The 21,173-nt window shown below is 39.2% G+C and overlaps 1 protein-coding gene across 2 annotated transcripts in view; it reads right to left on the bottom strand.

Moving 5' to 3' along the window:
- anapc1 (anaphase promoting complex subunit 1) overlaps nt 1-21,173 on the bottom strand; it is a 63,112-nt gene that overhangs the window by 12,695 nt on the left and 29,244 nt on the right. Inside the window, exons 28-45 of one of the 2 annotated variants that reach the window (XM_046070537.1) lie at nt 17,738-17,916; nt 17,226-17,312; nt 16,992-17,131; nt 16,338-16,456; nt 15,765-15,895; nt 15,331-15,471; nt 13,235-13,387; nt 12,947-13,028; nt 11,790-11,881; nt 10,895-11,029; nt 10,602-10,684; nt 9,736-9,814; nt 9,521-9,595; nt 8,463-8,515; nt 8,193-8,340; nt 7,826-8,022; nt 2,872-2,958; nt 1,928-2,045 (exon numbers count right to left, since the gene is read on the bottom strand). In XM_046070537.1, coding sequence (XP_045926493.1) covers nt 1,928-2,045; nt 2,872-2,958; nt 7,826-8,022; nt 8,193-8,340; nt 8,463-8,515; nt 9,521-9,595; nt 9,736-9,814; nt 10,602-10,684; nt 10,895-11,029; nt 11,790-11,881; nt 12,947-13,028; nt 13,235-13,387; nt 15,331-15,471; nt 15,765-15,895; nt 16,338-16,456; nt 16,992-17,131; nt 17,226-17,312; nt 17,738-17,916 — 2,099 coding nt within the window. The remainder of the gene's footprint in view (nt 1-1,927; nt 2,046-2,871; nt 2,959-7,825; nt 8,023-8,192; nt 8,341-8,462; nt 8,516-9,520; nt 9,596-9,735; nt 9,815-10,601; nt 10,685-10,894; nt 11,030-11,789; nt 11,882-12,946; nt 13,029-13,234; nt 13,388-15,330; nt 15,472-15,764; nt 15,896-16,337; nt 16,457-16,991; nt 17,132-17,225; nt 17,313-17,737; nt 17,917-21,173) is intronic. The other variant, XM_046070538.1, reaches the window with a different exon arrangement.

Genomic DNA, 21,173 nt, shown 5'->3' with positions numbered 1-21,173 from the left:
ACACTTTTGCAATTCCACAGTATCTCCAGGCAGAGGACATTTAGGGGAATCACGTTTTCTGACGGCTCTTTCAGAGGTGTGTCAAGCAGGCTAAAGACTCTTAATGTTATTCAGAAGTAAAAGCTCAGTTCAACTCCAAATACTGCATTACAGTAAACAAGCAGTGAATAACTATTTCTGTCATGACCTTTTTATATACAGTCTATGGTCATGTCAGATCTATTTCCACAGCGCTATCAAAGCACCATAATCTGGCAGCGGGTCAGATATTATTGTTGGTGGGGAGTTTTGACTCTTGGCTTACATTTTCCATGTTATCCGTCAGTGGCTAAGTCACAATAGCATATGGTTTTACTGAATAATTAAGTAAATATAATATCTTAATAAATATACCAAAAGAACACTCATTTCTTGACTGGCTACTCTCTGCTGTCTCAGAAGAGACACCTTTTGTGCTGTGTCAGCCACCGTAGCTGTACTACGCTCTTTGAAAGGTTAGGGGGCAGTGGTAGACTGGACAGATAGTTGCAATTCACAACCCTCACAACTAGATGCAACTAAATCTTACACACTGAACCTTTAAGAAGCAATATTTCACTAGCATTGACAAAATGCATTCTAAATGATCCTCACTACCTGTCAAAACACGAGTGCATCTAACTATCTTGCTTTTAATAAAGAAAACCATCTTTAAGTAAACCCAGCTTTTTACACTAAGAAGGGTTAATTATGTCTTCCAGAACCGAAAACATATGATTTGACAGACGCAGATTGACAAAGAGCGTCCTCATTTTGGAGTCTTTGGAAAAATGTGTCTAAAGCTGCATTTGGCTTTTACACAGATGATACCGTTGTACTACTCAGCCCTTTCAGTAGTACAAACCCTGCAATCTGCCTTTGATGTTCTTTAATCTTCCTACAATCTCAACTGCTTGGGAAGTTGAAATAGTATGCACATAAGTATTTAGGTATTATTATTGATCATAACTTGTCATTCAAATCCCACATTACAAACCTCCAAGCTTGGAAACACCTGCACTCTGTATGCTGCTGCTGGCCATCTCTCTATGTCTGAAGAAACTTGGTTGGTTGGTTTTTAGATAAATTTCCGCTTAGGGTGCTTTCTTCTAATCTATGTACATACATGTGTAAAAAACTAAATCAATATGGCCTGCGCTCTCACAATATGTTAGTCCCCAGAACGTAATGAGGCCTAAAATATCATGTATGGAATTAATATGCAGACGCTTGAGTTCGAATTGAGGCCAAACATATCCATGGATGTCAGTTGCTGAGCCACGACAAAATCATTTTCTGCAGTGGTAGGAAGTTGCTTATTCTTGAATTAATTCTTCATTTTTCTGGCTGCAAGTGGACAGCTGCTGCTACCTTGGTTAAATGGTGTAAGCAAGTTGCACAAAATACACCTGAAGTTCGAGGAAGCAGAACATGCTAGTTTGGTGGACAGGTGCGTTTTTCTTGCGCCTCACAATTAAATAAAACCATCACATAGTGTTTGACAGTATGTTTTAGCATGTGTGCGTTTGCATGTAAAGTAGCTTTTAAAGAGGAAGTACAGGAATGAACAAATTAGTACATGTGACAGAAAACAAACGAGAGAGAGAAAGGAAGTGCACGCTATGGGAGAGAGAAATTGTACTTAGAGTTCATTAGCTTGTGATTTTGGATGTTGTCTGGCCACCATGTTCTGCCATGGTGAAGCAATAATACAAAGTTGGTAGGAAGAACCACTAATCTATTAATCATCTGCCTTTTTCCTGCAAACACACTTTATGACACCATTTTAAAGACAAATTAGAAAAATTCAACAAGCCCCTTGTTCAAGGGAAGGCTCATGGGGGAGCTTCTCCTTTATTCACAGGTTTGTGGCTACCTGTGTCAGCCTGAGCAACCTTAATGAACTTACCTTGTAGGTGACCTCCAAGAGGGCGTAGCAGGGCTTCAGGGAGTCCACGTCCACAGGGACCAGCAGGCGTGGCTCTGCAGCCAGCACGGCCAGATGCCGCAGGGCCTGCAGGTGGTAGCTGCAGCAATAAGAGCACCATCAACACACAGTTTCTGATTACAGTAGAATATGAAAGGGCCGGTCCGATCCGGTATACTGTCTTTGAATAAAATTAAGATAGTCAAGCAGTCATGTTGTTATTTTCTTGTATTAAGGAAGCTCATCATTTAACAAACCTACAGATAAATTGCTTGGAAAACCTGATGAGTTCATAAATCATTTATATTACTTATATTATTTGTTTTATTTATCGTTTTCACTTCAAATTATGTTTTTGTTAATTACACAGGAACACAATACAATCCATAACTTATGTTAACCTGCATATAATCTTGAACCAGCAATCCACTTTAAGGATTTTCATTAATCTAGTTTCACTGGAGGTTGTTTTAATGTCCCATGATGGTGTATATGTTGTTTTAGAGGCTTATCTATTCTGACAGGAATTACATTTTGGGGAGAAAAAAAACATTTTATATGAATTGTTTATTTAAAATTCTTATTTAACATCAGCACAAAATGCTGATTTTAATTCAAGATTATTTTTTAAATTGGACAGAAAAGAAATGTGTCTTATGATTCCCGATACAAACTAACACTGCTATGTTCCATGTCTGCATTTATAAGATGCAATGAAGTTGTGATTATAAATAATTTGAGGCATTGCTCTAAATTGCAAGATCCAGCATGAAGGACAGGGTCCACAATGTTCTCATCCTCATACATATCTCCACCTTCTGGGAGTCTATGGATCATTGCATGCGACAAACATCACCCACTCACCAAACATAGAAAAAATTTATCTTATAAAAGCGTGTTTGTGTGTGTGTGTGCGCCGGTCTCACCGGTTGTCAGTACTGTGAGCAGGGAAGTGGGGGTACAGGGCACACAGCAGAGCAGCAATGGCTGAATTGGAGGTGCTCAAGGTGTACCTAACATAAGACAACATCAAACAACATCACAAATACTGAAAATACATTCTTCTCTCTCTCACACACACACACACACATTTTAACTCTTACCACTTATCACAAGCAACAGAAAAGTGTGCACTGAAATGGCCTGCTTGTTGTAACAGGCGCTCATACATACACACAGTGATAGGTATGTAAAGTAAACCTGGGCAGCATAAATGACATTTATTGTGTTCATGATCACAATAAATGCAGGAATGTCTTTATCACTCTGTACTTACAACAAAGCACTGTCAATACTGCACAAGTTTTAATAGAAGCACTGCTCTAAATGAAACACTTTTTAAAAACCCCTCTCTGTTAGTGAAAGCAGGTGTGTGTTGTAATCTGGTTAACGTCATCACAGGCCACAACAGAGCCTCTTAAACATAATAGTTGGCAGTAAGTGTGTACTTTGACTAATGGAGTCATTACCAGAAAGTCAGGTCAGACGTAAAGGCTGCTTGTACATGGAAGGTTACTTGTCAGAGTACTTATTAAGGGTCAACTGAGGTAAAGGATGTTGCTCTTCAATTAAATGGCTGCTTGAGGCATGTTTAGCATAGCATGTTTAAATTCCTTTACCACATTGAACATTTACATTCTTATCCCACACGATTATAATTCAACCAACCTAAAACAGACTCTCACAGTCTGGTAATGTCATGATAAACAGGCATATTTTAGAGCAATGACTAACGAATAAGCAATGTATTGGTTTCTAATAGACAATTATTTTGAGAATCGCATTCTCCAGTTGTTTCAAAATTGTTTCAGGCTGAGGACAGAACACCTGACAAAAATTCTGATATCAATTTCAAATTCACTCTTAAATTCTTGGATTTAAAGCAAATGCAGTGAAAATTAGCTGTAAAAATTTTAAAGCAAAAATGTCAAACCTTACCTGGTTCAAGCATCTCAATTTTGAGAATTTGTTGCTTTTCATCAACTTCTGTGATAATACACTGAATATTTTTGAGGTTTGGACTATTGGTGATAAAACAAGCACTTTGAAGTTGGCAAGTGTAACGGACAGTTATAAACAAATTATCTAGATCTCCTAGTAATGAATTGAGAAAATGATGGTTAATTGTAGACCGACAAAAGGATGATTAAAAAAGGGATAATAAAAAAATTTAAAAACATTTCTCTAGCTCTACTGTACTCTCTTCACCAAATATGGTTAAATCTGTCTTACTGCTGCGATAAAGCACCTTGGTCAAACTGTGAGGCATCAACAGTCTCATCTTTTCAACCAATAACCCACATAACACAGATTTTTCTTGACTATTAAATAAAAGCTGTAACTTTTAAGTGACTAACAGCAACATTAGAAACAGTAACTTCCTGCTTTGGGGGTTAGGTCCGCAACTGCTACAACAACAGGACGACAGAGCCGTTAAAAGGAGGATTGCAGGCCAGAAACCAGTTCTTCTGAGTCACTTTCCTTTTATGCTGGGCTCGACATTTTCAACTTCTGATGTATGAACTTCCAGTACGTACAGCAAAAAAGAAAACTTCTAGTTGTTTAACTATTGTTTGCTACTACCCTTAATTAATCCCTGTGGGAAAGTTTGTCTTCTACATTTGACCAAAGATAACTATTTTAGGAGCAGTGGGCAGCGTCCAGGGACAAATGCCGGTTCTGAGGCCAGTGTTTTGGTCAAGGGCAATTGCAGGAAACTCGAGCAAACATGTGAAGCACATGCAAAGCCCACGTCAGCCTTTGGTATAAGCTGATAGAGACCTACAGTATGCTGTAGCTATCATTAGTCTGAATGCTATATGTGTGACTTTGGGTAGAAAAACATGACTTTCACTTCAGTTTCCTGCTAAAAAAACGCAATAAATGGGAAGAGAAACTAACTGAGCAAACAGAAAGAGAGGGAAGGGTGAGAAAAAGAGGGAAAAAACCACTGAAAAAGCCACACGACAGAGATTAGGAGTAATGAGCAAAAAAACAGGTGAGAAAATGAATGAGAAAAACTGAATGACAATGATGTAGCGATAACGATCAACATTGAAAGAAAATATGAATAGAAATTTTCAATGCAAATGGGTGACAGACTTGAATCGCAGGCTAGCCAAGGACGAGAATGAAGGAAATACAACAATGACATGGAACCAGCATTAACTTTAACCTCTGCAGACCTGCGGAAACACACACATGATAATACACACTACGGTGGCTGGCATTCAAACTGGCAGCTGCGTGGGCTTTCAGCTGGCAAATCTAAAATAAAACACGATACGAGTAAAATCAAAAGGTTTGCCTGATTACAGCTGTAGGTGGAGAAACATTTGCAACATGTAATGACAGAGTGGGAGCCGTTTTTTCTCTTGAAAATACAGGCCAAGGTCAGTGGTTGGAGGAACCTGGTTTGTGTTTGTGTGCGTGTGTGTTTGTAGAAATGTCATTTATTATGCACAAGACGGCACTTAAAACAGACTTGTGTGGCTAAACCACACACCATGTGTGTGTACATGGCATACCAATACCTGGTCCTTCCCAGAAACAAATATGGTGTGTGTGTGGGTGTGTGTGTGTGTGTGTGTGTGTGTGTGTGTGTGTGTGTGTGTGTGTGTGTGTGTGTGTGTATTTGCATGTGTGGGTGGGTGTGTACAATTTGAGTCTTGTTGACATTGAGCAATTCCGGTGCCATATGACAGACTACGGGTAAAATCTAATTAAACTGATTAAAGAATCATGAGTCAAAATAATAAAGTGTATGTGTGTCACTGTATTTTAATTTCTACTGATTTCAGTTGTGTTTTCATGTTTTTTTATTGCAACACACTAAGGTTGCAACTAACGATTATTTTCTCTATTAATTGATTAGTTGACCAGTGTTTCCCAAAGCCAAGATGACGTCCTCAAATATCTTGTTTTGTCCCCCAAAATATTTTGGTTACTGTAACAGAGGAGTAAAGAAACCAGAAAATTTTGACTTTTTTCTTTAAAAAATTACTCAAAACAATAAATCCATTATCAAAATAGTTTGTGACTTATTTAATGGTTGACAATTGATTCATGGTTGCAGCACTATAACACACTGCTTCAGATGAACCCAGAATGTGAGAGAAAGTTGGAGGGTCACTCAGAGGCTAATTTTAAATGGTAGAGGTTTTAAAAATATGATCACCTTCTAATCTCTTCTTGTGCATGTATGTGTGCTTGCAAGTATTTTATGTGTGCACAAATCTCCTCCCCAACTGACAACCCCTCTACTGCCACTATGTTCACAGTGGCCTTGTTGGTATCTAACTTATGGTCAACAAATCCCATGAAAAGACCAAAACCAACAATGAATTGATCCTACTAACAAGTACTGACTGTAAGCCACACTGTTGAACTGGGTGACACGTTCCTTTATGCCTGTGAACATACAGTACCAGTCAAAAGTGTGTCCAAACTTTTGACTGGTACTGTACACTGTTGTTTTTTTTGACTCAATCCCTCATACACTGCCCTGCTGCCATAAACACTCCCTTGAGCACCACATTTCTATTCATCTGGAGTTGAAAATAGTCCAACTGCTCTATTTAGTAGTATAGTTTACTAAAAATTACACAACCCAGCTGTTGTAGGAAATTACTAAGCCTTTTTTAAAATTAAAGTATATGTGACCCATTTGTAACGATTTATATCCTCAGTAGGAACCAATGGGTGAGTGTCACAGACAGTGTAGGGAAGTCAGAAAGTATTGTAAGACAGACTAACGCCATGTTGGTTTCGTTCTTTTCATTGGATTTGTTGGCAAGAACAACAACCACCAACACATGTTTTCAGCAAACAGTTGTTTTTTTTCTGTGTGGGATTTGTGAAAAAACCTGTGTTCAGTCAGTTTCCTGTTTACATTTTTGTAACAAACAGTTTATTTACACCAACTTTAATCTTCTCAGCACCGCTTTAATGTTTTGACCCTGAATATCGCGTTTAAATGGCTGCTGTGGAAAAAAGTCCTCACAGTATTACTTGTACGAATTAGGGTTTCCAGATCTGGAGAAAAAGTCATATTGCGATTATTGTGTACAATATTGCGATTTGCGATTCGATTATAATTGAACTGGTACTATAAGTCTACTTGCTTAATATCAAGGAAAATGCACAAAATATTGAAATTTTGAAATGTGTTTTTTTCAACTTAAACAAAGTTAAATGATAAACATATTTATAACAATAACTAGTAAAACAGATGTAAAACAGAACAAGGGGAGCGTGTTGCTCTATGGAGCAATCCTTGTGGAAGAAAAATTATATTGGTCTCTAATTTATTAATGCTACGTACTAACTTGTCAATAATCATATTGAAAGTTTGCTTTTTTTAATGCCCTGCCCCATCCAGGCTATGGTTGGTCAGTTGACGAAAAGTGACTAACAAGCACGTCGGCTTTATTAAAAGTTGAACATGTTGAACAACAAAAGGCACCAATACAGCTAATGTTAAAAGGTCAGCTAGCTGAAACCCAAACATTGCCTATCTTTTGCCTTATTTCTTCTGTCTTGCCTTTTCAGCTGCTGACGATGTCTCTCTGTCTCTCTCACAGAGCGACCAGAGAACCGGCATTTCTCTCGGTGCTCCGGTGGCGAGTGAATGATTAGCGGGGGGGCAGGGAGGGGGTTACGATGGGTTGTTGTCTTAAAAGTTACTGGCACACTGCTAATGAATAATTTTTCTGATTGAGCAATAGGCAGCGCACACAGAGAAGAAAGTGTGACACACACTTTGGTTTATTAAATCGCATCCGTTTTGCGGTTATATAATCACACTTGACAACATTGCGATTACATTAATGTTGCAGCCCTAGTACAAATGCCACGGTATGTGTGTTTTTGCTGTCTCACCTGCCACCTCCCAGGAAGAGCAGACCCAGTGCCATGTGATGAGCCATGTGGAAGCCGTAGTTCATCTCGCCGCCAGTTCGTTTGTGGAAGAAGCGACAGAGCTGCAGGACCTTCAGGTTCCCGGTGCCGGCCATCACCATGGACATTGCCAGCAGAATCATTGACAGACCGGTCTGCAGGTTGTAGTAACCCATCTGCTGGAGGAATCAGCACACATGTTGACAGACAGAGAAAGAGACAGCAAAGGGGAAATATAAGAAATCATTATGGAAAGTAAACAAGGCAACACAGCACCTTTCATGACTTTGACAATCTTGTAATTCAGATCCAAGTACAAGTTCACATATAAACTTATACAAACACTTACAACAGCAGCTGTACCAGCGAAAGACATAATCTTCATGAAGGTCTTTGCAAACTCGTAGAGGCAGTCGAAGGCATCGGAGTTGGCAGAGCCGGCGAAGCGTAAGCCTAATGCCAGACAGGCCCCGGCGGTAATGTAGTCTTGGGCTTGGCTGAGAGAAGCAAAAACATGACATGAGCAGTCATGGTAGTGGGACACTGTGGAGAACATCACTACCACAACTACAGAAGCTGGACTTAAAATTAAATGCCAGTTTTTGGTTTGAAAACTCACGCCATTGTCTCCATGTTAATGTCTTCTGAAGGGTTAAAAGCTCCCCTCATGATCTGAAAACCAAACAAATGTAGAAAACAATTTTATTGATACTTTCTATGGACAGTAATTACTGTATTGAAAACCATTGTTGTTTACTGGAAAGATATTACAAGTACAGGATGCTGCATATAAAAGAGGAAAAAAAAGCCCCAGACACTGATGCAGAAACATCAAATCATGTAGAATAAAATTATTTCTCCAGTGATAGTAATGACTGGGCTGAAGTAGAAAATTGAAGCTTTGAGCTTTGTAGAACTTGTTGAATAAATTCTGCAATTACATATTCTGTTTTGGAATAGTGTTCTGAATGTGCTCAAGCTCTGGTTACTGGCATTTATTAGCATTCGACATATTAACCAGACAGAAAAAGAGAAGTTGATACATTTTTAACTAACTGCCACTGCACTGTTCTAAATATCACATAATTGTGACACCATGTTTACAAAGTGGCAAAATATATCCAGCACAGCGGCTTCACCCATTTAGTTACTTTATCAGCAGATAGACATTTTGATTTTTAACCACTGCCTTTTCCTGTCAACAGAGCAATGAAACACAACAAGCTTTACAGCTGACTAACTGGAGCTGTGGTTCACAGCCTTGCTCTTCTATGACAGTTGTTAAGGCGCCACTGAGGTATTTCCGCAATACACTTTGTTCATATAACCTGTCAAACAATATTCAGAGGATTTTCTGCTAATGAAATACGTGATGCTCTTTTCTTGTTCATCCAGCATGGCTATTTCTGCTCATACTTACTAGTTACTACACATTTCTTCTTTGTTGTGCTATAGGAAAGAGCTACTAGAGAGTGTGGATAATAGAAAACTGGAAAAGCTTTGATGAGCTGGATATAGCTGTAGTAATTATTCTCTTACAACAATCACAAACATCAGCGTACCTTTTGAACCAAAACTCACAGCTGAGAATTCTTTACATGTCATGGTGACTTGTTGCCAAGTCTGCAGCATCTAAATATGTCAGTTGAATGATGCTCTTGGTGTGTATTTTCTCACCTGGGGTATGTTACTCTTGACCCACTCAGTATTTGGGAGGATTTCATCCCACATGATAATACACCGAGCTAGCGTCTAAGAGGGTAGAAAGCAAGACGGAGAAGGAGAGAGGTGGGAGGGAGACAGGTATACCAGATTATGGAAAGGTGGGAAAAATTCTCACACACACACACACACACACACACACACACACACACACACGGTGTGTAACTAACCCTCAGCAGCAAAAACTCTGGCTTGATGAAATCCAGCAGGAACCAAGTGTCTGGAGGTTTCAGCCAATCAGCAATCGACCTAGTGGACAGAACCAGGAAGATATAAGGAGGTGTTAATACCCTGTTTCAACACCCTCTCAACCAATAGACATACGGCATCAGATGCACCTGGAAGAAGACAGGAACGTCTTGACCAATAGCTGAAAGCTATAAGCTGGAAGTGAGGGATGAGATTGGGAGGTTAGGACGTTCTGCTCGACATTCACATGAACAAGAAATGGGTGAAAAGTAAGAAGCGGCACACTTTGGCCATATTTATAGTTTGTGGCATAAACATTCTCTTGTGATAATTTGCATAAATTCGTATCTTGAAATAAAGTGGAAAGCTGTTGAGTGATACATCAAAACCCTTTTCTAATATCTTACATTATATGTATTATATAATATGTATTTAATAATACTCAATCCTTGAGTAGAAAAGGGAATAGTAGGAACATAAATCAGTAGATGCAGACATATGAAAAACATACATGTACATGCCAATTATGAGTGAAACGGGATACAAATTAATAAACTAAAAAATAAAGCAAAATTCCCTTAAACAGGCGAGAAGATAATTATTGAGCAGAATAGTTTTAGTTATTGCTATTATTTAGAAAAAGCAGTTGTGGCAGCAAGGGAATACCCTGAATAATGTCTTGCAAGGGATTCATAAAGGAGCACCACTGCACAAAGTGGAGGTAGCACCAGGTCAGCACTGGTCCAACTAGTCAGCACATGCAAAGTACAAGGCGTAATTGATATTTTACATCTATAAAAAGAGTTTCTTGTTTGGGTCTGTGCTTAATAAGATTGTCTTTTCTCACCTGTTGTTGGTCTTGAGGTAGATCATTGCGAGGGCCAGCGTGGCCCCTGGGCACGTCACATCTACATTTATAGTGTCACCCTCCTGGAACGGCGATTGGTAATGTTTGGAGAAAACAAAATATTTGGTTAGCTAGCTAAACAAGTTAGATAACTATTACTGTTTTGTTGTTAACAAATATAACTTCACCATTTGTGAAACTGAGGTTGTTTAAAGAGGTATGCATGCCACTACAATTGAGAGTATCTTTACCGTTATTTTCTAATAGAAATAGAAAATGATTGGTCCATCTACCTTGATTTGGTAGCTGGGGGACTTGTGTCTCTCCCTGCTGGCTCCGGCCTGAGCTCTGCGGTGGCCACCCACCATGTACTGATACAACTGCTCAGGGACATTCAGGTCTGTCATCCCAATCAGGTTACTGCCATGCTGCAAGGAAAGAGTGTGAAGGGAGGAAAGGCAAGGGAAGGAGACAGGAGGACCATGAAAAGACAGAGAGAGAAAGAAGGGAGGAAGAATGGGGACATGAAATACGATGGGAAGAGAGAATTTGATGAGACGAGTGGGAAGAGGAAGTGGGGGAAACAGGACAGTGGAAAAATATCAGAGGTGTGGAGCAGTGGAGAGGAGAGAAGAAAAGTGCAGGTGTTTGGAGATGACGCGAGTCAGGAGAGATGGGACAGACACAGAGAAAGTAATTCAAGTGGACAGAAAAGCAGGAGATAATGAAGCATATTGCCATAGAAGAAGAAAGAAGAAGAATATCAGAAAAAAAATACAGAGATCACTGTAAACTTCTGTGAGAACATAAGTTCTTTCTCTTTCTCAGTGAGCATGAACACAAAAAAATCACTAATTGTATGGCAACTGACAACACCTTTACATTAGTTTTCTTTCATAGGAGCAAGCAGTTGACTTTAGTTTCTCATCCCTCAGATACCCTTAAATATACAGGGAGAAATCCAGAGGAAAACGGTACTGACAAAATATATTTTTATAATGCAAAAAAACCCCAAATATTTAAAGTTCAACTTCATGTGGCTTTCTCTGAACAACAGTTGTTTCCATCTGGATTTATTCTGACATGACAAACCAGGCCCACCTGGAACTTCCAAGATGTTAAAACAACATTAGGATGTTTCTGCAAATGGAGTCGACCAGCAGAGTGTTTTTTATGTGTGTGACTTACCCCGAGGCAGACCATGCCCAGGGCTAGTCCAGCAGCAAGTGAATATGACTCTCTGTCTGTACAGTACTCCATCTCTGGACCAGGAGGTCGACCTGAACGACACACACACAGAAGCCAAAAACAGAATTATACCCGATTATATATCTGACTTTTATTTTCTTAATTCATCTATTGATTGGTCTAAAAAAAATAATAATAAAATGTGATATTTTTTGTTATACAGTATATTCCCACAGTCCACTGAGATGTGAGTTGAGAAACAAGAGATTTCCAAATTTATTCAGCACCTCTGACCAAATGTAAAGTTGATATGTGGTCCTTTTAAGAGGTCATATTATGTTTTTTGGCTTTTTCCCTCTCCTTTATTGAGTTATATACCTTTTGTGCATGTAATAGGTTTGCAAAGTGAAAAAGCCCAAAAGTCCACCCCAAAGGGAGTTCCCATCTCCCACAGAAAACACTTTTCTGAACTGCCTGAAAACAGCTCGTTTGTAGTCCAGCATTTTCTTCCACTTTGCTGTGATGTCACAGCAAAATACGCGTCATAATGCTCACTTAGCAGCAAGTCAGGCACGCCCTTAAAACACAAGTGGAAAAACACACTGAGCTGCCCGCTGCCTCTCCTCTACCTTCCAAACACTAGCTACCCTACAGGAAGTCAATGGACATAAAGTTACTATGATGTAGAGACAGAGCTCAGTTATAACTTTATGGATGAAAGATACTTTTACATACATAATACTTTTACTTCTCTTGCTCCAGTCCATGTTGCGAAGCTGGTAAGATGAACATGTACAGCTGAACAGTGAAGCAGTGTTTACCGGCTTTTCAGGGCCCACCCTACTCTGCTTCTGATTGGTTAGTAGTCCTTAACTAGGTACTGCGCATGTGCAACTCCCAACAAAGATCTTTTAGAAGTGTGATGCATCACTCCATAGCTAAAACGGAGCGTTTAACACACAGGGTGAAAAGAGGAGCTGCAGCAATGTGCAGTATGACAAAAATATGGTGTTTTTTGAAAATGAAACCATGTAAACCTGTTCTGGTAAAACCCCTAAATTAAAATTATGAATCTGAAAATGAGCATAATATGACCACTTTAATCAAAACGTTTCAGTACATCTGTCTGTCTTTTGCACACACAACCCCACACACACCTATCTCAGACAGCAACACTTCAGCATTGTGTCTATGTCCTGTTCCCTGGTACACCAGCCCAATGCCAATTACAGCAGCAACCTGCAGAACAGACAGAGAGAATTGAAAGCTTTTCGTTTAATTCATTTGTGTGCTTGTGTAAACAACTGCACATCTTAATCAGAGGTCTTACTAAACATAATCCACACAGACACACTAACAGCTGCAATTTCACAGTCCATAATTAATGTTTCCTCATTCCACTGATAGATTCTCTAGATATTGAAGTATGTATCGCTCACTCTTACCTGAACATTGTGTGGTACATCCAGCTCAGTGGAGGTGGGTGGGAGAAGGGCAGGGATGTGTATACTAAGCAGGCGGGTAATTGACATGTCCATGGTGCCCAGTTTTGCTGAAGACACGCCCAGAAGGAGCCCAATACTGGTCATTTCATGGCCCTGATGGAGCAACAGCGACAGAAAGTTGGTAGCTTTCACAACTGAAAGTAAATTTCATTAAACTGACCATTTTAATGACCAAAATTGCATCGGACCATACAGTGTGATGTACTAAATATCCACTGCAGCAGAAAAATTTGTTCCAGTGTAATCAGCTCTAACTGTGACTGTGGAGTAGGAGGAGTCCGGTCAGCTTCCACAGCAGCTCACAGTGACTGACAGTTTTCATTAGACCCCTGTGGATCACTTGTGTGTGTGTGTTTAATATTCATAAAGGCAGACCACATTCCGCCTACATGTTGTAACACCAACACTCGGAAATACAAAATCTCAAGTTTTGAGTGTAAATTATAGAGCAAAAAGTTTTTTTGCTCTATATTCAAATTAAAAGGAACCACACGCTGCCAAACCACTGAACATCACTGTTTTTTTGACTAATATGCTGTTCATTAAATAAATCAACACAAGTTTCTTTTTTGGATGAACCATTCCTCTGATAATATAGCTGAATATCAATCACACAATTTAACAAACTGGTTGATGAATTAAAATGCCAAAGAACCAACTAAACAAACTTAGAATTTTTGATCTATAAACATAAAGCGGACAATTCATTACTAAAAGCTGAAAAATATATATCCATGAAAAGACAAAACAACAGTTAAATTTCATTTCTCTAGTGATTCACTGAAAATAATTTTTTTTAAATGACACTGTCTCTGTAAAAGGCTTCAGCAACAAGGTGAATTCACCTTCTAGGATGCTCAAATGATGAGGGACACACACACACACACACACACACACACACACTCTCTCTCTAACACAACCATACACATTTCTTATGAACTGATCCAAAGTATTTGTCAGTGTAATTTCTCTTTTACAGCGAGAATAGAAACCAACAGAAAACCACCAGCTACAAACAGACTTCACTGTCAACCATGCTCATGGCTTTCATTCGGACTGAAGGCTGTCAGTTACACACACTTGTGCAGTGTTTCCTGCTGTTTTATTTGGCCAAAAACATTCTTCTGTGCTTTAATTTTAATGGATAAATTTGGAGATTTTGATTGTATATAACTATAATACATAATTTAAACTAAACATAAAATAGTTATTAGTGGAATTAAAAAAAAACATTTGAGACTTCAACAGGCAGCATTTGGGAACCAAATTGCTTTGTGAGCTTGCAGTTTTCAGAAAAATTTCAGAAAGTGGACTTTCTCCAACTCTCAAGTACTTCAAAACCTGTATGAGAACATTCTCACGTCTCGTGTATAGATAAATGACTGATAAGGAACTCTCTCAGAATGTGAACAGCAGCTTCAATTCACATCCTGAATCAAAATGGGAACAGAAAATGAATCAACCTCAAACCCAGTGTGGATACTGCGTGGATTTGGTGCAATGGTTACTCGTAAACTTTAACCACATCTTTACACAGAATTTTTTTAATTAAGCAAAAGACTTAGCTTGCGGCATCCTGTTGTTTTTCTCACCTGAAAGTGGGAAGGACTCAACTTTGTTTCAAAGTTCTCAGAGGGGAGAGTTTCGCTTTGACTGGCTGCCTGGCCCTGATGCAAGTTTACATCTCATTTACAGTCATCTAGAGAAAAATGTGTGTGAAGGTGCGTGTGTGCACGCAAGTTAATGAGAGTGGAGTAGACGGGTGTACCTTTGTGTAAACTGTATTCAAGTTCGTATTTGTTTTCCTTTCTTGCAATCCTTTGTTAGCTGGTGTGTGTACTGGATGTGTGTGTTTGTTTGTACCGCAGTTAGTAATTTAGAGTCCTGTCTACTGTAAACAGAGCTTTAAGGTAGAAAGCATTCATGAAACCCAAAATATGTCTGCCATTTTACACATTCATTTTCCATGTCAAGGTGTGAAACAAATGCTGAGATAGTTTCAGCCCATGTACGCCCTTTTGAGCATGTGTGTGTACCTTGGTGAGGTAGTCATGTATGTTGAGCGTGGCCAGTTTGGTGAGGTGTCCATTGAGGCCCAGGGCCATAAGGAAGCCTGCGTACTCATTAGCCAGCTCAGGGCTCTTTGGCTTGTTGTAGGCTATCCAGGCTGAGTCCACCTTAACAAACAAAAAGAAAGTTACATTTATTTCTACAAGAATAAGGAAGGTCATGAATGACCTAAAAATTTCATGTCAATGATTTTTTCTAGTACACAAGCGGAAATTTCAACATGGTGACGTCAGATAAGCATCACCAAAAACATGAGGGTTTATTATGAGGACTGTAAGTATACACAGCATATTTAATAGAAACCCAGCAGTGCAGACTGTAGAAACAAGTGAGTAAGTAGCTGCAGGTATGTAAAACTAAACAAGGCTCGATAAGGAGGCAGTGAAGCTTTTAGACTGACCTGTGAAGCAGGGGCTATTTTGAGTCCAGCAGCTACTCCGTTATGGAAGCTGGGCCAGCTGGTCATGTTGGGAGGAACATCAATGTTACCGCTGTTCAGATCTACCATAGTGTTCCTAGGAGGGGCGCGGCCTGGGGTAGAAACATTTAAATACATAGTCAAATCTAGAAATAATTACAGAACCACAAATATCCTAAGTTTAATCTACTGAAACAAACATTAGTACACAGAATATATACATAAAGAATGCGTGGGTGACTGTCCAGCTGTGCCACAGGGCAGCAAGAGTTTTCCCTTCCCAGTTTGTTAATGATTTTGTACAGTGCAATTTCCTCTAGAGCAGAGATTAAAACCTCACTGAACTTGAGACCAACAAAATACACTCTGCAATATTCCTATTAAGTTATCAATTCCCAGACATAACTTAGGTGCACTGCCCAGAGGATTAATCAAATTTTATCAGTCCCCCTGGAACTTAAAGATTTATAGTATAATAATATTCCTTATATTTAATGAATTTGGCCAATGCAGAGGCAGGGGGAGAATGTGCATATTTCAACACTACCACATTACCTGTCAGGTTGAGTTTTGGGACAGGTAAAGGTTCCGTTGGTACAGGGTGATAGGAGAAGAGAGTGAAGAGGCCTCGGCCAACTGGAAGAGCCATGGTCCTCTGACACAACTGCAGGAGTCTGGAGAAGACAGCAGGGAAATAAAACTAAGGAAACGTTACAGACTGAGTCAGAAAGATCTATATAATTGAACGAAGGTGTAGGCCACCCTTGATTACAGCAGGCACCCCAATGATTTCTCTATGTAAAACCCTAAAATAGCAACAAAGAGAAGACAGAGCTTGACACAAATAAAAGCTGTACACAAAGGCTGAACAATTTTGAAAAGATATCTATTGTGATTATTTTTGACTGATATTGCAATTGATGATATTGGATGGAATGATAATTTTTACATAATTATTCTCATTTTCATTGAAAAACATCTTTGATATAAGATTGTAGAATATAATGCGTAGGCATCTCTGCAGCACAACAATATTTAATTTAAAAAAATGGTATTTTGACCCACATTTAGCCCTTAACAACCTGCTGTAAGATTTTGATAAATTGTTCAGCCCTAATGTACATAGTGAAAAAAAGTTTGTTGCTGTCCATGAGCATCTATGTTCCAAAGCTAAGGCAAACAAGACACACACATATACATTATACTCACTTGTTCTCTTTCTCCTCTATGTACTCATGGTCCGAAACCTCAGGTAACTGGACAACACTGACCCGGACGGGCCTTGAGCTCTGCAGGAGCCTCCTCACCTCCTGCACCCTCAGATCCTGACTCCAGATCAGCCCTGTGACCTGAAGAGGAGAACACATTTTCATTCAGGAGGTCCTCTATTAGTAACACGGACAAAACAACAATGCAAGAGATAATGTTTATTGCATGTGTTACCTCTTGTGTAATGTCTGACATCCCATCTTCCTCCTCATCTGCTTCTGTGGTCGCAGGAGGTTCCAAGGAAAGACCTGAACCTACAGACTTCACACACACAAACAAGTAATTCACATATAGCCACAACGGACAGTCTTCAGATAGTGATGTTTTATCTCAACAACCTTACTTGCTTTAAGATTATTCCAAAGACCAAAGTCCATTCATTTGGTGGGGTACTTTGAACATGCCCTGTGACTATTGAAGTTATTGAGTAAAAATTTCTGTAGCAACATTTAAAAACACAGTTTGAAGGCAATGTTATGCAAAAAAATGCAAGTGATGATGAAAATCTTCAAGTAATTTTGAACTCTTTCAAATATTGCAAGGATTTGTGGAATTTGCATAAACTGTCCTCACAGATTTTGAGGTCAGTAAAATATGATAACAACAGATTCAGAGTTTCAGAGACCGTGGAGATGAAACGGTGTGCACGCTGGTCCTACTCTGGGTGTTACTTATTTCACACTCACAGCTTTGCTCTTGGCCAGGGTCATCTTGTGGGCTTGTTTGGTAAGATCCTGTCGCCCAATCAGCAGACAGACCTCCTCAGACCAATCAGAACACGGCTGCTCGCGGCAGCGGTAGATGGCTTCTCTGATGGGCAAAGCCACGCCAAAGGGGACTGACTCCAGGTCCTTCAGGGTGAAACCTAAACCAGTGAACATAGAGGAATGAGTGTTTTATAACAACTAAAAAAATAAGCCTACTTTCATGGCTGTTGAATGCGCCATAGCAGCAAGAAAAGCCAGTCACATTTCAAAAACTTCTCCAAATGAAAGGAATAAATGCAGCCGTGCATGTGTGTTTTTATTACTGGGCTAAACTCCACTTTTTGTTGTTATGTATGGCTATGTGTTACAATTCAGTACATGCAAATCACTCTGATATAAATTCAAATGTTTTACCATGTACCTACTAAATGATAAAAACATATTAACAAAATCGCCGAGTTCAATAACACACCCTAGACATGTGGTCTGGCTGTGAGGGGAGCAGTTTACAGACTGTGTCAATTGACAGGTGTGAATGTGTAAATTTGCGTTAACGTGAACCAGTGCTGTGCTAAATAAATAAAGGACATGGTTTCAGCGCCCCTTCCTCTGTGCAGATAAAAACTGAAAAAAAGACCTGCTTACCTTCTGAGGTCAGCCAGACTACCAGCTGCTCAGCCAGACTCTCACTGGAAAACTTGACCTTCACACTGCTCTGTCTAGAACAAATTCACATAAATATAAGTTAGTATCATTGAAATGAAATTGAAAAATATTGCTCAACATTTTAAACCTTTACTTTAAATGCGTAAGTAATATGTTTTTGTAAAAATTAAAAAGGTCCCCTGTGGCGTTTTTGACCTCTAGTAACACTACGGAGCAGTTTTTTGTAAGTGGGTCCCAATTTTGTTCACATATTCACATGTACACAATCCTGCCAGTGGTTTCACACTACTCCACATTGAAGTGCTGATAATGCACCAAGAAACACAGTAATGTGCCAGAAAATAATGAATAATAGGAGGATGAATAAGAAGACTGCTAGCTTGCAAACAAGGGTCTAAACAACACAGGTGACAAAAAATAAAAATGAACAAAAAAATCAGATCAATCTGAAGAGGAACTAAATGCAAATGAAAACGCCACAGGGCACCTTTAATATTTGGGTTATTTAATGTTTGCACGCTTTTTAAAAATATAATTGTGTATTTTGTACAATATACAGAAGCAAATAAACTTCATGATTTTCAGCGATAAAACGTGTTGTCCTACTTAAATCCTCATAAAGCTCTTCCTCTCATTACTGTGAGCTGAATTACCTTCTGTAGTGCAGTTCACTGGCACAGAACTTCTGGCCTGAAAAAGAGAGAGAGATGAGAGAAGGCGACAGTAAGGGAAACAGATTGATTAATTTTTTTACCCCTATTTGTGAGATGTGAAATCACACTCATTGCATTTTCACAACTCTTAAAGTAAACAACTCTCGACTGTATTAAAATATTTTCAAACCTACACCGATAGGTTGCTAAAATGTGTCACTAAAAAGAATGGGCACTTAAATTGCAGGTTAAACGAAGGTGACATTTTGTTCCTGTTGAGCGGAGGACTGCATTTATGTGGGATGCTATCTGCTGTTGTTTGGTTTGGTTTTGTCACTGAAAAATGTCAACATAGCGCTGGAGGGGGAAAAAAATGGATTCTCTCACACCGCCCACAAAGTCAATGACAAATTCTGTGTCAGTGGAAAAAAAGGCTTATCATATACCTGCAGAGACTGCTTTCACCTCAGCCCTGTATTGGGTTTTTGTCATGACACGCAAACCTGCGTCACCGCAAACTGCCTTTCTCTCTGTGTTACTGGGCCCTGAAGCAGGAAACTATGGTACTTGCAGGTAATAAGGGCAGATTGTCAATACATGTTCACATGCGCACACACATCTACAAACACAGTCAACGGGTTCAGTCAGAAACACACAGTCCCAGGATGCAATCAAACAGAAGAAAAATTATCTTTAACACTAGTCACATAAACCACACCTGCAGAGAGCTTGGCCAGGTACTTTGATACATCTGTCGAAGTAGCATTTTCATCTCCAGTGATGTAGAGAGCGTAACTCTGGGGAAAGAAATAAGAGAGAAAAAGATAAACATTAGAAATCAAAAACAGATTTGATTTTTTGTACATGCTCAAAAGCTTGACTCCATAACATAAGATTTAAATCCATATGATTTATATCTATATGTCATCACCGTGTGAACATAGATGACATGATGTAATCAGCAATGAAGTTTAAAAGGATGAAATGCAGGTTGAACACTTGTTCAAAGCACTTAACAAAACTACAAACTATAGCCTCAAAATGGGTCTAAATGAGTGTCTGTGACAGTCAGTAAAACCTGTGTGAGCTTCACCATATTTGTGAAGTAAGATTTTTTGTTTGTCCACGCCATATGTGATCTGAGGGTCATTTTTTAAAGGTATTTGAAATGTGTGTTAAGACTTTTTAATAGCCCACATCTCTGAGTTGTTCGGCGATTTAAACAAAATGAATGAAGTGAATGAAATGGCAATTAAGTCTAATTATCAGGCTGTTAGAAAAACTGCAGATCCAAGAAAACCTAACTGAACAGATTCGTCACCATTTCCTCTTAAAAATAAATTTAAGACGGGAGATGCTACATTTAACTGTAGAGAACTTTTAATGCCTTCAGTTTAACTAATATATATATACACACACACACACACACACACACACACACACACACCTGTCTATCTCTTTGTCTGTGTCTCTAATCTGTCTCTCTGTTTTATAGTAGTCATCACCTCCGTCATCCTCTAGAGAAACAATGGCAGACTTGAATAACCACCACATACACATGCACGTACACATTTCCAGCCATACCATGATGTAATTGCTCTTAATTTTCAGAAAGAACATAAAAGAGTGCTGTGCAAATAGATTATCTGACTGCGTCTCAATCAAAGATGAACTCTCTACACCCACTGTCTCTCTCTCTCTCACACATGCGTGCACACACACAAGCACAGAGCCAGGGATCAGGTGGAAAAGCAAATTTACGAAGACCGACAGAACCTCAAAATGAAATACAAAACACAATGTTCATTACCAAGACCCTCTCGTAAAAATGTACTTCATTTTTCAAATACAACTGTCGTTCCTCACTCCCTGTGACGTGTAACAAAATATAAAAGTATACTGGTTGTGTGAGGTCCCAGTTTAAGGATCTTTGTGTGATTTGGGTGAAGTGGAAATAAGTGTGTTCCCACTTCTTTCTACACGTCATTTCTGAACAAAAAATATGGTGAAAATAAAGCTTTGGTCGTACCAGAACCAGCAGCCTGCTCCTCTGACAGATGCCAGGCAAGTAGGGGAAAGGTGGGATCTCCTCCCCT

The sequence above is a fragment of the Micropterus dolomieu genome, linkage group LG15 (assembly GCF_021292245.1).
Source record: "Micropterus dolomieu isolate WLL.071019.BEF.003 ecotype Adirondacks linkage group LG15, ASM2129224v1, whole genome shotgun sequence".
Lineage (NCBI taxonomy): Eukaryota > Metazoa > Chordata > Actinopteri > Centrarchiformes > Centrarchidae > Micropterus > Micropterus dolomieu.
Note: the sequence above shows the minus strand (reverse complement) of the source record. Positions and strands in the feature narration are given on the sequence as shown.